General features: G+C 39.1%; 2 protein-coding genes across 2 annotated transcripts in view; one reads left to right on the top strand and one right to left on the bottom strand.

Moving 5' to 3' along the window:
• LOC145482659 (uncharacterized) overlaps positions 1-14968 on the bottom strand; it is a 183942-nt gene that overhangs the window by 83436 nt on the left and 85538 nt on the right. The window lies entirely within an intron of this gene.
• LOC145481691 (forkhead-associated domain-containing protein 1-like) overlaps positions 1-14968 on the top strand; it is a 31194-nt gene that overhangs the window by 14324 nt on the left and 1902 nt on the right. Inside the window, exons 16-33 of the mRNA XM_081460211.1 lie at positions 101-176; positions 801-1041; positions 1519-1629; positions 2064-2183; positions 2741-2855; positions 4816-5026; positions 7750-8029; positions 9284-9403; positions 11000-11138; positions 11479-11603; positions 12034-12138; positions 12607-12726; positions 13027-13127; positions 13266-13317; positions 13499-13612; positions 14202-14282; positions 14725-14796; positions 14884-14952. Coding sequence (XP_081316337.1) covers positions 101-176; positions 801-1041; positions 1519-1629; positions 2064-2183; positions 2741-2855; positions 4816-5026; positions 7750-8029; positions 9284-9403; positions 11000-11138; positions 11479-11603; positions 12034-12138; positions 12607-12726; positions 13027-13127; positions 13266-13317; positions 13499-13612; positions 14202-14282; positions 14725-14796; positions 14884-14952 — 2252 coding nt within the window. The remainder of the gene's footprint in view (positions 1-100; positions 177-800; positions 1042-1518; positions 1630-2063; positions 2184-2740; positions 2856-4815; positions 5027-7749; positions 8030-9283; positions 9404-10999; positions 11139-11478; positions 11604-12033; positions 12139-12606; positions 12727-13026; positions 13128-13265; positions 13318-13498; positions 13613-14201; positions 14283-14724; positions 14797-14883; positions 14953-14968) is intronic.

The raw sequence follows: 14968 nt of genomic DNA, 5'->3' as shown, positions 1-14968 counted from the left end.
TCCTATTGTTTAAGAACATCAATATGGCAGCCGTGAAGACGATCTGTTAGTAATTGAGTTAGAGGAAATGAGTAATTAATTTTCTTTACATTCTTTTCAGAAACCTCCGTCAGCGTGGAAGATTTGTGTCGTCAATTAAGAGATCAGAAGGAGGAATGCCGAAAGCTAAAGGGAAAGTAAGGAGTATTTCACTGTTTTTCTACATTGGAGCTAAAATGTACTCACTGAAAATGCTGCTCTCATTCAGTAACTACTGAACTTCTTCAGCTAACTGATGTTCTGAAGTAAGGTACATCGTCAACGACTATTGTTCCATTTTCCTTCTTCCCGATTTTATGCTTGATTGTTTGTGTGTTACGCGGTTTTTCTTGATGATAAACTCAAGCAGAATGGTTCCACAGTCAAAATAGCATTAAATAACCACTTACTAGCCACTCAAACTGACTCTCATTCCACTCAGTCAGCACTAGAACAAATTGAATTGGAAATTAAAGCTCATAACATAAGTAGAATGCGAGAAAAGCATTTTTCAGTTGCACAAGCTACTCCGAAAGAGAATTCCGACACGAGTGGTAGCTACGACCTCAGTTGCGCACAGGTAATAGGCTCCACTCCAATTGGGAGAACTCGGAATTTTTTTCCGAGTAGCTTTTATCATTGTCTTTCCCGCTTTGATTCTAGCAAGCTTAACATACAACATCATTTATTTTGACAAAATTAAACTGATTCATTTCAATTATTGGTTATCCCTGAAGAATTGATCTTAAATTCTTTGGTATTTTTAAACCTCATTTGTGCAGAGTTGCAGAAATGGAAGAGACCCATCAAGAAGTTCTGTTAAAAGTACGAGAGGACATGAAGATAGAGGAAGAAAAACACATATCCAGAGCAGTCGCTGAAGTGAGATCTGAGGAGGATGAAAAACAACAGGCGGTGATTCAGGAAATGAAACAAAAGGAACGAGAAAGAATACAAGCGGCCGTGGATGCTGAAAGAAGAATCTTGGAATCACAACATGGCAGCGTCACACAGTTACAGCAGGTTAGAAGGGTGGATCTCTTTGGAGATTGCCTGTGTGTTTGCGTTTGATATTCATAAACCTGTAGAGCTGGCGGCTTATTGAGTGCAAGTGATAGTGTGAAGTCGTACAAATTAGCCTATTCCTCTCATAAAGTCGCTTATTTTATTAAGAGATTGCGGGAGAAGTGCCGCTAACAACGCAAATTTAGATTTCTTCATCTAGCTTTTAACAGAGTGAAACGTGTTAAAATCTCAGCAAGGAGATCAATATTTACATTCGCGTGGGCGATGAGTTCAGTTCGTGAATGTCTTCGGTGTTACAAAAAAGCTCGAGCAGAATTTGGAGCACACCTAATGATCTCTCTCGTCCTTTGGGATGATCATGCAACTCGGTTACACGATCATAGTTTACTTTCGTAAATCAGTTTTTATTCACTAAATTATTAAAATCGATGGCGTAATATCTATATAGTTGTGTTGAAACGTCTATTCATATAGGTTCTAAATGATCGAATGAAGGAGTTAGAGAATCACCGAGTTGCTTTAGCAACAGCCAAGTCTCAGTATGAACAAGCTAAAGATGGATTGCAGAGAGCTAAAGAAACTGAGGTGAGCGCTGAAGTGTTACATGCTCCACATCTTTACAAGTTTCTCCTTAGCGAATGAACTCGTACTTCCTTGAGGTTAAAGCAAATAATTACATTAATAAATAAGAAATAGTAATTTGCAGTGACACATCACACGGACAGGCTCTTCCTCCACTGTTTCCAGATCGAAATGGAATTTAGAAGGACAGAATAGGCGTTGAGAAATAAAGAGCTTGAAAGAAATGGACAAGTGATTGCTAGCAGTCGATAGTAGCAGTGGAGTAGTACTTAGCCACAAGCCTAAGCTAGATTCCAAAATCACTGGACATGCTATATTTACCTCAGTTTTCATGATCTTTATATGCCAATAATAGTCATACTGTCGGGAAAGGAAAGGAAATGAGTTAATACTCAGACAGGTGTCAAACTTTAAGTCTATGTTAAATGTTCTTCCAGAATCATTTACGAACCCAGCTTCACGAGCAAGCCGCTGCACACAAGGAACAGCTGACTCGTGTTGAACGTGAAAAGGAAGATCTGAAAAATTACAAAGAGCAAGAGGTTGCTTCTTTTAAGGTACGTGATTGTGAAGGGACTTAGGGTTTAATTCAGCTTCTTTTAGTTTGGATGATTAATAGACTCACGGATCTATCTTTTTGGACAATCTGGAACACAACTCAATTTTATTTTAATTAGGCGAAATTACCCGACCTTTCCTGGCGCATATCATCAATGTTTTGTTTTCAGGTTTTGTTTGAGCTGTTGATCATCCCGTCATACTATGCTTGTAGCGTGATGATGTCTGTTTAGTACCCTTACCTTGTATCTGGCGGACCCGCACGAATGAGTCTTGAGCGCAAATTATTTTCTCGCCTTGGTCTCACGCAGTTTCCTTCTCTTCGTAACCCCGTTCCTTCCAAAATGTATCAGGATGAAACATAAATCTGCTGATGCAGTTAATCGTTAAGCCAAAAACCTTGGTCAACAGAAATCTGAAAAAAGATTGGAGCCGTTGAACAAGAAATTAAATTTCAATGTTACAAGTGATATATCTTGAGAGGAGAGCCGAACATCACTGAGTTTCAAATGTATCTAAAACTACATAACAAAGTTAAATGAACTTCTTTTAACAGGAGCAAACTCGGCAACACGCTGTCACAATAGTGGCTATGGAAGAGAGACTCCTAAGACTGACCAGACAAAATCGACAACTTGAACAGGAAGCAATGTATTCCAAACAAATCACTGGTGAGTAGTAAATAGTTGTCAATCATCTTAAGAGTTACGTTATAAGTCTGGAGTACAAACTAGTGTAGCTGAACAATCAATTCTATCACGTGTTGTAGTTAATTTCTTTGTTTTCTTTCTATTCTCCTGCTGTCTATTCAGAACTTAAAATGTACGCTGGGCTAACAAGAAAACCAACTGGCTAATTTAGCTTTCCAGCCCGCACTACAGATTGAATCAATTTGTGTGTCTGTCATCTCAAGATTGTAAAATTAATTGATTAATTTATAGATTAATCAATTTTGTCAATGAGTTCAATAATGAGTTACAGTCGAACCTCTTCACAACGGCCACCATGGGGACAGAGGTAAGTGGCCGTTATAGAGAGGTGGCCGTTATGGGGAGGTGGGGTGTAACACGACACCTGTTTTTTCGGGTCTTTTCTTACAAAATGCTTATTTTAGCATATAAACTGTGCGTAACACAATCAAATTATATCAATAAATCAGAAACTAAACAGAAACAGAGACTAACGAAGCATGGTGTGGATCATTAAGTTTAGTGACCTTTTGCAATAAAAAATGAAGTTTTGTATACACCGTTCGTCAGTCACTGGTAAACTGGCCGTTGTCGAGAGGTTATTTCTGCAGTCGGACGCGTTTTAGTGGCCATTACCGTTGTGGAGAGGTTAAAATTAAAGTGAATTTATGGACCGTTCGGCGGGACAAAAAAGTGGCCGAGGTTCAACTGTATCTAGAAAACCGCAGAATAAGCGACCATAAGTCGGAATGGTGTGCTCACACCTTCCCCTGGTGGAAATCTTAAATGTGCTAGATTCTAGAATTTGCTCGATAAAATTACATTTTGTTAAAGCTAGAAAATACTCACGAGTGTTCTTGTTTTGATCCATTTCTGTGTTAGAGTTATCATTTCACACTGGCGTGTTATCGAGTTATCACTTACCGAATTACGTTTTATAGTCGCATGTTTAAGACGTTTTAATCCTTGTTTTAATACATAGAGAAAAGGAATTCCCAAGGGCTGTAAAAATGTAAAGAACCTGTAAAGGATTATTTTTATCTGGTTTATTTCGAGCTGTCTGTGTCGTATGCTAAATTAGCGCTGCTAAATTAATCCTTGGTTACTCGCTGGTCGAATTACACACCATTTGTTTTCATTGGTCTTACTGGCACATCACAGCTTCTATAGCTGCTAGATAGTGGTGAGTTCTTTTGTGTTTTTTTTTGCTAACACTGTTTGTGCACAAATTTTGCTTTGTCGCCCGTGGACATGATACAAGTTTTTGAAAAGGTGTGGATATCAAGCATTTGCTAACGCCACGTTAACGTCTCGTTTTTGTGCTCAAAGAGTATGTGGATCGAACTTTTTTTTTTTAAATACGAACACAAAGGACCTTGTGTGTTATGTAGTGTACCATGTTGACTTTGTTTATTACAGTATGGGTTCCAATTATAGGGAAATAGCTATGTTGCAGTGTGAAGGTCCTTGGCCTACACTACTGCTGGGAGTCATAGTGGGTTGAGTTGGTTGTTGGTTCCCATCCTTGCTCCGACCGAGGGGTTTTCCTTTTGTACAAAAAAAAACTTTGCCACATGTAAATTCTATCTGAATGAAGAGCTCGCATGAAAATGGGCTTTCTTCTATTGGCATAGAATTTTATGCATTGGATTTTTCTTAGTACGTACCGCAACTAGCAGTGAGTTATGGTCAGTTTCGATGTACATTTAAGTTTTGGTTATTTGCCTGCTCCATCTGAGATTTCAGTGACTGCACCTTGCAACGCCAACAACATTTGCATAACAGGCTCTCAAAGTGTCAAGCGAAAACATTTACGTGTTGAGTTTCATCACAAATGTGAATCTTTAAATTCGGTAGCATGTTATGCTGAACTTCTTTTGGCAACCCCGTTAACAATTTACTGCAATCAAGCAAGTTCACTTGTTTTTTGTTTTTGTTACAGGCAAGAGTCGACCATCTTCACCGCGTAAAGAAATTTCTCGACCCTCCTCCCCTAAGAAAGAGCCTGTGACGTCTTCTAGACCTCAGTCCCCAAGAAAAGATCCAAAACCACAGACAAGATCAGTCGAGACTGAGACTGTGCCCCAGACAAGCGTGGAAGCTACTTTACAGTCAGACATCTATAAACTAGAGCAGCTTGTCCTGTTGCTAAGGTAATTGGCGCGTATTTTTGAACGTGAAAGAAATGGACTGTTGGTCATTACTATGCAAAAATTATGTTAGTTTATTTCTTGCGTTCTTGTTTGAAGGTCGCGGAAATAGCGTTTTCTTTTCTCAGCGTTTTCTTTTAACCATTTACAGAATAACCTACTGCCTTACAGCTGACTTCCTAGTTGCTCGTCCTTAATTTTTGAATCTACGGCCGGAGGGCTGTAGATTCTATGTCATCGAGCGTGTCCGTTAACCAAAAATGTGTAACAAAAGAATATTCGTACTTAATCAAACTTCGGATGTGCGAAGATCGCTTCCCGATTAATGCCCGAATGACCGACCGCACGATTGAGAGCAACAAAATGAAGATTAGTCACGATTGATTTGTCGGTAGACTTTCGGTTAGTCAAACCTGTCAATGTTCGTAAGAGGGAGTTGGTTGTCAAAACGGAGAAAAAAAAAAATGCGAATTTACTAGCAGAAGCACAGCGTTACGGAGCATTATCAATGACTACGATCTCTAACCGCTGACCGGGCGTATGACATTGCAGACTCGTTTTCCCACGCTCTTCGAAGTGACGCGAATTGGTGAGTAGGCAAGTGTTCTATATTTTTATGATATAACCAGGTACAGCTATCAGCGAATGTGCCAAAACATTGTTCTCGAATGATCTTGCATGATTTTGAGTGGTTTCCGAAAGGTTTTGATTGGAAATATGATTGTTACGTGCCTTCAAAGCAGCTATCGAGCAAATAAAGTGCGCATTTGCAAATTGATGTTTATTTCATGTTTTCATACAAGCCGGAACTCAACGTAATATTTGTTTTATTATAAATATTTGTTTCAGCTACAGGCAGGATCGATCCTAAAACGCTCTGCTGACAAAAAGCTATCTGAAGCAGGTCGATACAAAGAGCGTTCACAAATTCTTCATACGAAAATTCTGGATTCTTTCAATATTAAATACCGACAGATCAGGAAGGTTTGCTTTACAGATATAAACAAGAGTAAGTTCCGTGTCGTCTGTTCACCATCGTTTAAGCTTAACTGGATAATATTTCTATACTATCTCAAAGGGATGTCATTGGTTTTATGAAAAGCTTTTATGAAGTTAGAGATATTGACGTCGCCGTCCTATACGAAAATTACATATCTTAAAGCATTTTGCCATTGGCGACACGGCACGCGAAAGTTTATTTCCTGCGTCCACTGCCGTTCCCGTCTTGGCCTTCCCGTCCTTGCATCGTATAAAGGTCCCTAATGTTGCTTGTGATGCAGAGGACATGCCCTGCACTCAAATTTTAAAACAGCATTTCGAAATGTAGAACAGAATCTGCAATCAGGCCGATTACATCGATCACTGGGCGACTCAAATGGCACAGAAATCACGAATTCACCGTTCGCGGTAATTCATTCCTCTCAAGGAAACTCGAATCCCTTTAGAGGGATTATTCAGGTCTTTTAAGGGATAATTCGACCCTTTCAAGGGATTATACAGCCCTTTCGAGGGAGTACGCATCCCTTTCGAAGGATAATGCAGTCAGAACACAACGCAGTCAATTCCACCGCGATTACGTGGGAGTTCCTCTTAAGGAGATATGACTCTCTTAGTAGAGTGCAAACAAAAAGCTTTAGTTGACGAAATCATGACCTTGGAAAACACATCCACAGAAGCTATGCCTGGTCATTATGTAACTAGTATTTTTTCTCCAAATACTCGGAGTGAAAGCCAATCTTCCCAGTGTTTACACTTAGGCAAGGTACATGTAAGAGTAAATCTTTAATCTTTAATCAGTATACTTATCAGTTGCTCCATGTAGGAAAAGAGACAGAGAACTATCTAGATTACCACGTGAAGTTTTAAAATCAGTTAAACACAGAAAAGTAAGAGGCAGAATTAAACATTTCTTGAAGAAAAGTGTTCCCGTTTCATCTGTATTATTCACTGTGGCTACCGGCTGTGAACTATGGATTGTCAAGCTTGCTCATGAAGAAGAGTCTGTTTTCACTCGATTTTTTTAAACAAAATTTGAACAAGAAAAGTGTTGGTCTTCTGGTAGGAATTATAAATGTTATCCAGAATTTTTGTCCGAGTTCAGTTTGATAATAAGAACTACCTCTTGTCAGAAAAGAAGCTTTTGTTATCTGGAGACATTGAATTAAACCCAGGTCCTGCAGAGATTCCTAATCCATTTACCTACGGCCGTGGATTCATGTGCGCATCGAACACCTATTTTTATAGACTGATAGTGGCTTATGGCTTCTCCTTTCTTCTCTTAACAGTGGGTATTACAACGGATAGTAACAGCGGGTTTCAGCTTATTTGTTACTAGAATTTCTCCTTTTTCTTTCTTTTAATCACTGAAAGGAAAATATCTGATACATTCACCTGTTGAGGCTGTGTCTCTTTTGAAACCTGCAATCGCATTTAAATGAGTGGTGGGAGAAAAAGGAAGTGCAAGCTTTGAGGTGTTTGGCCTTTAAAACAGTTATGGAAACGGACTTATGTCGTGTTATGGCGTGGACTTATCCTGCAGCGGTTTATGGGGGAAGAGCAAGAGGCAGCACGCGCACGCTGTCGCGCTTGGCGCTCTGTCCCACTTAGCCGCGTGTTCTGCAGGCTAGCATGTTTTTATTGCAATACTCTTGAGTTTCTGGGGTGAGTTTGGAATTAAAACGTTTATTTTCAAGTAACAACTGAAATGTTTGTTAAACGCTTCCTAGGCGGGAAGCAGCCCAGGCGAAAAAGGAAGCTGAGAGTCAAGGAGATGTAGTACAGGCGTTAAGACGAGATCTGGCTGGTGCCGCCGCGCGCATGTCCGACATGGCGGGAGAGTTGAGTGATAAACAGAAACAAAAACTCGAGCAATACGAGGAACGAATCCGAGATCAAGACAGTGAGCTGGAAGGACAGAGAAAACAACTGATGCAGTTATCTGCTTTGGTCGATGAACAACAAAAAGAAATCAATTCTAGGGAAGACAAACTCACAGAGCAACAGAAAGTAAGTATAGTTAAAACCCAACAAAATATTACATCCCTAGGCTTGTTCTCCCCTTCTATGTTCGCGTCTGTGTTTCCTTACAACAATAGCTAGCAAAAACAAAAGAAATTGGAAACTTTGGGCTAACAGTTTCCTTGAAACTAACTAAATTTCACATATCTTTAAAGTGGTACTATGATCAAATTTTGACTCCTGATTTTTTTCGGTGTATTACATAGAATGGCATGAAAGAATAAAAACGCCGTTTACAGTTTGCAAATATCTGCATTAGTTCCGGAGATATTTAAGTTTGAAAAATGTGTAAAATATGCAAATGAGATAACTGATGACGTCATATACTCAACCCAATATTATATCAAGTATATAAATAGAGCTATCTTGGCCAATTTGCAGCACAGACCAATGAAACCCGGTAGGTTAATAGTTCTACAGGCAACACACTTACGGCCATAACAAATTCTGTTTCCATGGCAACTCACTCTTTTCCAGTTCCACCCACTTGATTTCAATATTTTAGTGATTTTCAGCTCGAAAAACATTAAACAAGGCCATGAACTTGACCTAACATATTCATATGCTTGCTAGATCATGCATATGAGGCACCATTAGCAAATGTCAAAATGGAATGCCAAAGGTGGCCAGAAAAGCCATTGATATTGGGGAGGTCTGGAACCAAGTATGTTGCCATGGTAACAAAACTGTCATGCTCGTATTGTGGAGCACATTTAGAAGAATGTTACTGCAATGAATCAAACATTTCTGATACAAATTGGCTGAGATATCTTTCTTCATTACATTTCATGAAAATTTGGTTGAGTGTATGACGTCATCATTTCGTTAATTTGCATATTTTAAAAACTTGAATATCTTTGGAATGAAAAGATATATTTGAAAAATAGTACACAGTATTTTTCTTCTCATACAGAGTACTTGTTTATGTCTTAAAATGGCTTAGATAGGAAAGATAAGATTTTCGTCATAGTACCACTTTAAGCATACGTTATGCATTGATTACTTCCCATTCTTGGAAGTTTAGTTTATCGCGATAGTAGTTATCTTTGTTTTAGTTTTTGAAAATCATTTTGTTGACTGGACGCTATTCCTGCCAGTCGGGAACAGAGTTCCCGAAAATTTGTATCCGATCAATTGGGCTAAATCTTCGTGATGTTCTCGGATCAATATCAATACAATACAATAGCATATCTGTGTTGCTGTGTTATTTCGTCTTTACAGTTTGCTATTTTCTTTTCATAGGCGTTATTAAAGCAAAAGCGAGACACTGCCAAGAAAGGAACTGAACTAATCGAGTACAAAGAGCAACTGGCGACACAAATTGAAGAGCAAGAGGAGAAGTTACAAATGATCGAGAGAGAGGTAAGACAATGTATCTCTTATTGTTTGATTCATTACTATAGTGCCTGTATATCATTTAAAACTTCATGGCTTCGTGGCCACTAATGTCATTGGTGTTCTTGCTTCTCGCAGATTCTTAGTTTTAAACAGTTTTAGACAATGAAATAATTCAGTTGCTTAATTCACTTTGTGTTGCTATCCCAGACAGTATTTGACCTTTCCTGCTAAGACTGTCCTGGTTTTCATGGTTACTCAAGACCCTGTAGGATTTTATGCCAACGTGTTACGTTTCACCCTTCAGTTTACGTCGATTAAGTTGAAGGACACCAAGTTTCAAAATACAAACTACAGTTGTATGAACTTTTTCTAATATTCTTACGCCGGCTTCTTTCACGTTTTCACTTCAATGGAGATAAGGTTGTAACGAAATAAGATACGAACGGTTGCGTGACAATTCAAGAGGACTTCTGTTACTCTGTTATGAATTATAGGTTTTCAAAGGTCATTGCGTCAACGTCTTATTATATAAGGTTTCGAACGCATTTAGCAACTAGAAGAAATGCAATAAACGCGTGGAGGAAAACAGTGAAACTCAGACTCGCTTGAGCCACTTAAAAACAGCCGAAAACACTTCCGTATTTTTGACTGCTAAATACGCATATCGTATATCTTATTAACCAAGCGTGAGGGTCGTAGAGATATCGGCCTCGGCTACTGACAGTGCGGATCGTGGTTCAGTACAAAAAACACCAAGGACTTATACTCTCCCAATACGGCCCCGAGCAAGCTTACTTTTATAATAAGAGATTTATTGCACGATTGAAAATGTCAAAAAGAGAAGAAGGAAGAGAAAGTTGGGAGAAAAAGAAAACCCACATTTTTAAATACGTGGAAGTTAATTCTTTTAGAATAGTAAGTCGTGAAACTACAAGAAACTTATGAGTAATGGCGTGGATCATTTAACTTGGAAAATATAGGAGTTCTGTTTGGTGGATTTTTGAGATTGGTCCTCTAAAGAAACTTGGTAGTGTAATAAATGTGCTCACGAAATGAGCTGGGGATACCTGTGGCATTTTTATTTATTGGCTCTTCTGTATTCTGTATTAATGATTACATGATGTTCTATCCATGTTTGACCACAGTGATATGGAAAAAGTTACCACTTACTAAATTTTCCTTTGTCGTCAGTGACTGAAACTTTTCACGTGGTACGATCTTTCGCGGGAATCACTGTATTTAACAGTTAGATGCTGAGCTCGAGGTTTCTATTGGCGGCTAGTTTTATAGTTCAGAAACTTCATGAAAACTCGAAGTTGACACCATTTTCAGGAGATCTTGGCGCTGTCTATCGTTTACCTGATAGTCGGGCGGTGGGCTTTGCTAATGATCGATCGATGCAGTTGGTCGACTTGTAAAAATTGTTTCAACTATGCGTTTCCGTGAAGTTTCTGAAACAAAAACGATGTTTTTCAATAGATTGGTCAGTTATTATCACAGAGACGGCTCGCTCTCGGTTGGCCTGGGTCTTTGCCCATCGTTAACTATCAGCAGATAGATACCAAGTACTGACCGTGAAATTGTTACTTAATCTACATTGAGGTTTGTTGATTGTCGTAGAATCTAAACACAAGTGAATTGCATGCCCAAGGACTGCGGTGTCGAGGAGAGAGACACGACCTTGTTATAGCGAGACAAAAGGAAGCTTTAGCGGACTTTAGAGATCGAACAAAGACACTGGAACAACTCAAACCACCTCGTAAGTTGGAAGTCATCTGCAAAATGTTAAGTGAAACGAAATCGTTTTGTTATCAAGGGTGACCCCGGTGAAACGAACAGTTGACAAACAACGGATATCACCGTATAATCTGTCTGTAATGTTGATATATTAAGGTTGTTCTGCATAAAACTGAAGTCATGACTATTACAAATCACATCCAGAACTAAATTAGAATAACATAGCACATGGAGATTTGTTTTTTCGTTTAAACATGATAGATCTTGAGAACTTCCCTATGAGGAATGAAAACTGAGGGTCTTTAATTTAGCCTAGACGTAAAATTTTTGTTAAGCTTGACGAAAATTTTGTTTGCCTTCAGTTCCCAACCATGAACAAGCTCTACAGCAGATTGTGGCCCTTAAGAAAGAAGTCAGTGAACTGAGAGCGAAATTAGCTTCACAAGAGGAAGACTATCACAAAAGCGAGGGTGAAATGCATGCTGAGGTATTATGGATGGTATTATGAATTCCTTGCTCTACTAGGTAGAGCAAGGAATTCCATGCCCTCGTTGTTTAACGTACAAATTACTGGCAATATAAAATTCATGGACCTAAGTGGCTTGATTTTCTCCTGGGCTGAGTACTTGGGTAGTCCACAGTGTTGTAGGTGAGGTGCCACGCTTAGCGTATAAACCCCATAGGGTTGGTAGCTACCTCCGGGGTCTTATATGCAATGTCAGTGACGACAGAGTGGAAAACCGCTGTGATGTGTGGCAGCGGAAAGTATGCGCGAAAATCGGTTGAGAAACACCAATTGGCTGCAATCCTTTGAAGGTCGTACTACGAAAGGTATTTTATATTAAATTCCTGTACCCTTGAGTAAGATAGTGAAGTTGAATTGTTGGTGATATAGTTTTCTTTTTAACCCCAAACAGTTGAGAATTCGTCGTGAGCAAGCTTCCTCTAGCTTGGCCGAGACAGAAGGGGAGAAAGGTGCTCATCGGCAGACAAAAGAAGCGCTGGACTTGAGTGAAAAAACGGTCAGTTGGCTTCTTGCCACAGTGTACTTAACAATACGCTCTGGATAGCTACTATTTGTACTTTTTACAGAAAGAGCAGTTTGAAAGGAGTTGTGTTTTATCCTTGCTGAATCGACGCCAGTGTGATTTATTTCATAAAACTAAAATACAATTTCATTCATTGGGCCCTTTCGGTGGATAAGTCAAGAATAGCTCACAGAAGCGGGTGCATATCAGCGTTACTTCGTACTATCCCCTTATCCTTCCATCACCTGCTAGCCTGGTACCAAGTAACTCAGGCTTGAGAGGACAACAACGAGCGATCACAGAAGACCGGCTTTATAGTTAGAAAGTTGCTTAGTGTTAATTAATACTACCTTTAGAAATCAAATAGACACATTAAAATGAGTTGTATATTTAAGTCAGTGTCATTGTTTCTTTACAAATTCTCACTAAGTGTTTTTTTTCCATTGTTATCACGTGCAACAGTATCTTAAGTTAGCTCATACACTCGGAGCATTGCTAGAAATTGACCCGGTACCAGGCTGTCGCTCGATGGCGCATCTACCTGTGGAGGAACGAGAAAGACTGGAACTGGAGAGGACGAAGGTACTTTGCAACACAAAATCTTGTTATTTTCCAACTCTCCGTGTACCGTCGTTCTGTACCTTTATCCTGTTTACTTTAACATTTATATTGGATTCTTGCAAAATCACCCTGGGACATAAGCGCAAGATTAAACAAACAAAATTTCAATACAAAAATACCCTAACCCTAACCCTGAATATATAGGGAGGTCTATCGATAAGTAATCAGTCATGTATCTTTCTTACTACTTAAAAAGTAGTTTACAGGAAGTGTTAACATTATCCAAGTTAACGTATCTTCTTCTTGTCTTTGACCTTCTAGGCTGTGGAACTGATGGTTTCCAAAGTTCAACAGATGTACGAGCGAATGGAGCGGAAAGTTCAACTGCTGGGGTCATATGAGGATGACTTAGTGCATCTCAGGTCAGGAAATGCATGTCATTTTTCTTGAAAAGAGACGAGTAAGTTCTGAATGAGAAAAGGATGGATATTCAAATGTGGATAGTCATCACATCACTACCACACGGGTGTGGACTAACCAATATTTCTCTTGCATCGCAGAAAGAGTGAGACCATGGCAGGACAGAAAACAGCAGAGGCGACAGGCCTGAAGGTTTGACTTGTTACTTTATTATATGGCACACTCTAACACTTCCGCAATAACGAGGAAAATGAAATATTACTGCTATAATTTTGTCCTGTCAATGTTTTGGATTGTCTTCAATCCCGTTGTTCTTTTGCATTTTGTTCAGCTAATAGCGCTGTTGCTCATTTTCTTGTTTTATGTGGTATAGATGGATGTTCGAAATCGCCAAGAAGAAATTTCTTACCTGAGAGCATCAATGACCAGACTACGAGACGAGCTGGATCAACAACGAAGACTGAACGTCTGTTTAAAAGAAAGAAAGGTAAGGCTTTTAAAACTTGTGGTTGGACTCATTCGAATGAAGTGATTCCACATTCAAGGAATCGAATTTAAAAGATCCTCGCGGAATTTTCCACCAGCCTGCGTGACAGAGAGTTTGTGCCTGTCATACCTCCATTAAAAGTCCTGACGTCTTACTGCTGCTACATTTTATTATTATTATTATTATTATTATTATTATCATTATTATTAATACAACATGAACTACAATAGGACGATTGAAGGAGATACAAAAGATAATACAGAAGGTAATGTGTGTTACAAAAAAAAAAATACAAAAAATACACAAAAAAAAGAATTACAAACTATTACATGGCTGCTAATGGCTTCATGAGGGTGTGAGGTGTTTGTTGTTTTTCGCATTGCCCTGCTCCGTCCAAACACGAGTTAGGATGGACGACGGACACGTCAAAGTTCGGTTGTTTGATTTTCGGAGAACTTGGGAGCACTTTAGTGATGTAAATAGTCGTAAAACGTAATTAAGGTCATTAAGAAACCTTAGATACATGGTTACGGAATGATGACGTTTGACTGCAATCACCATAATCCAATGCGTGTTATGCTTTGTACAGAAATTTGCCATGGACATGGATGAACGGGATACCAAGAGATCAACTCACAGTTGTTATATGGACGAACATACGCGGTACAAGGTAACTTATCCAAGGACAGGCTGAGTAAAACTGCTACAAAGTGATATATGTTTTGCGGTCTACAGTTATTAAACGCAGCTGAATTTAACCGAAAGTCTGTAAATCACCCACTGTTTCTGGATACACTGGGTTAGTCACGTGCTTAGTTCTGACGTTGTCTAATTGGGGACGAGACAGCAATTTTTACGTTGTCATTTGGGCCATGTGAAAGTGCAACAATTTGCAGATATCAAAGGCGTTTGTTCTCCCGTTATACAGTAGATGACTAATTCCTGTTGCTGCTAAATAGATCCAGGCTGAGATTTATGTGCGTTTTGGGGTGATTTATAAACGTCTTGCCTGGTGTAATTTCCGGCCTTTGAGTTTAAATTAAGTTCCTTATAGTAAGTTATTTTACCTTGAACTCGTGGATATGAGGTTGTTTCTCTTCTTTCCCTTCTAGGAAGAACTGAAAAAGAAAAAAGCAGCAGAGAAACTCAAACGAAAAAATTATGAAATAGAATCACTAAAAAAGGTATTCGCTTGCTGTTTTTTTTCTTCTATAGCGGAATCGTTAGTAACGTTACTTTTCATCCTATTAATCTGTTTTAATTCCCATCAGGAACTGATTTCCGCTGACCGGGAACTAAACGAGACCGCTGTCAAGCTGCAGCTTCTTGAATCCAGTAGAGTAAGTTAACAGCTGT

Source organism: Orbicella franksi, chromosome 3 (assembly GCF_964199315.1).
Source record: "Orbicella franksi chromosome 3, jaOrbFran1.1, whole genome shotgun sequence".
In the NCBI taxonomy this organism is placed as follows: domain Eukaryota; kingdom Metazoa; phylum Cnidaria; class Anthozoa; order Scleractinia; family Merulinidae; genus Orbicella; species Orbicella franksi.
Note: the sequence above shows the minus strand (reverse complement) of the source record. Positions and strands in the feature narration are given on the sequence as shown.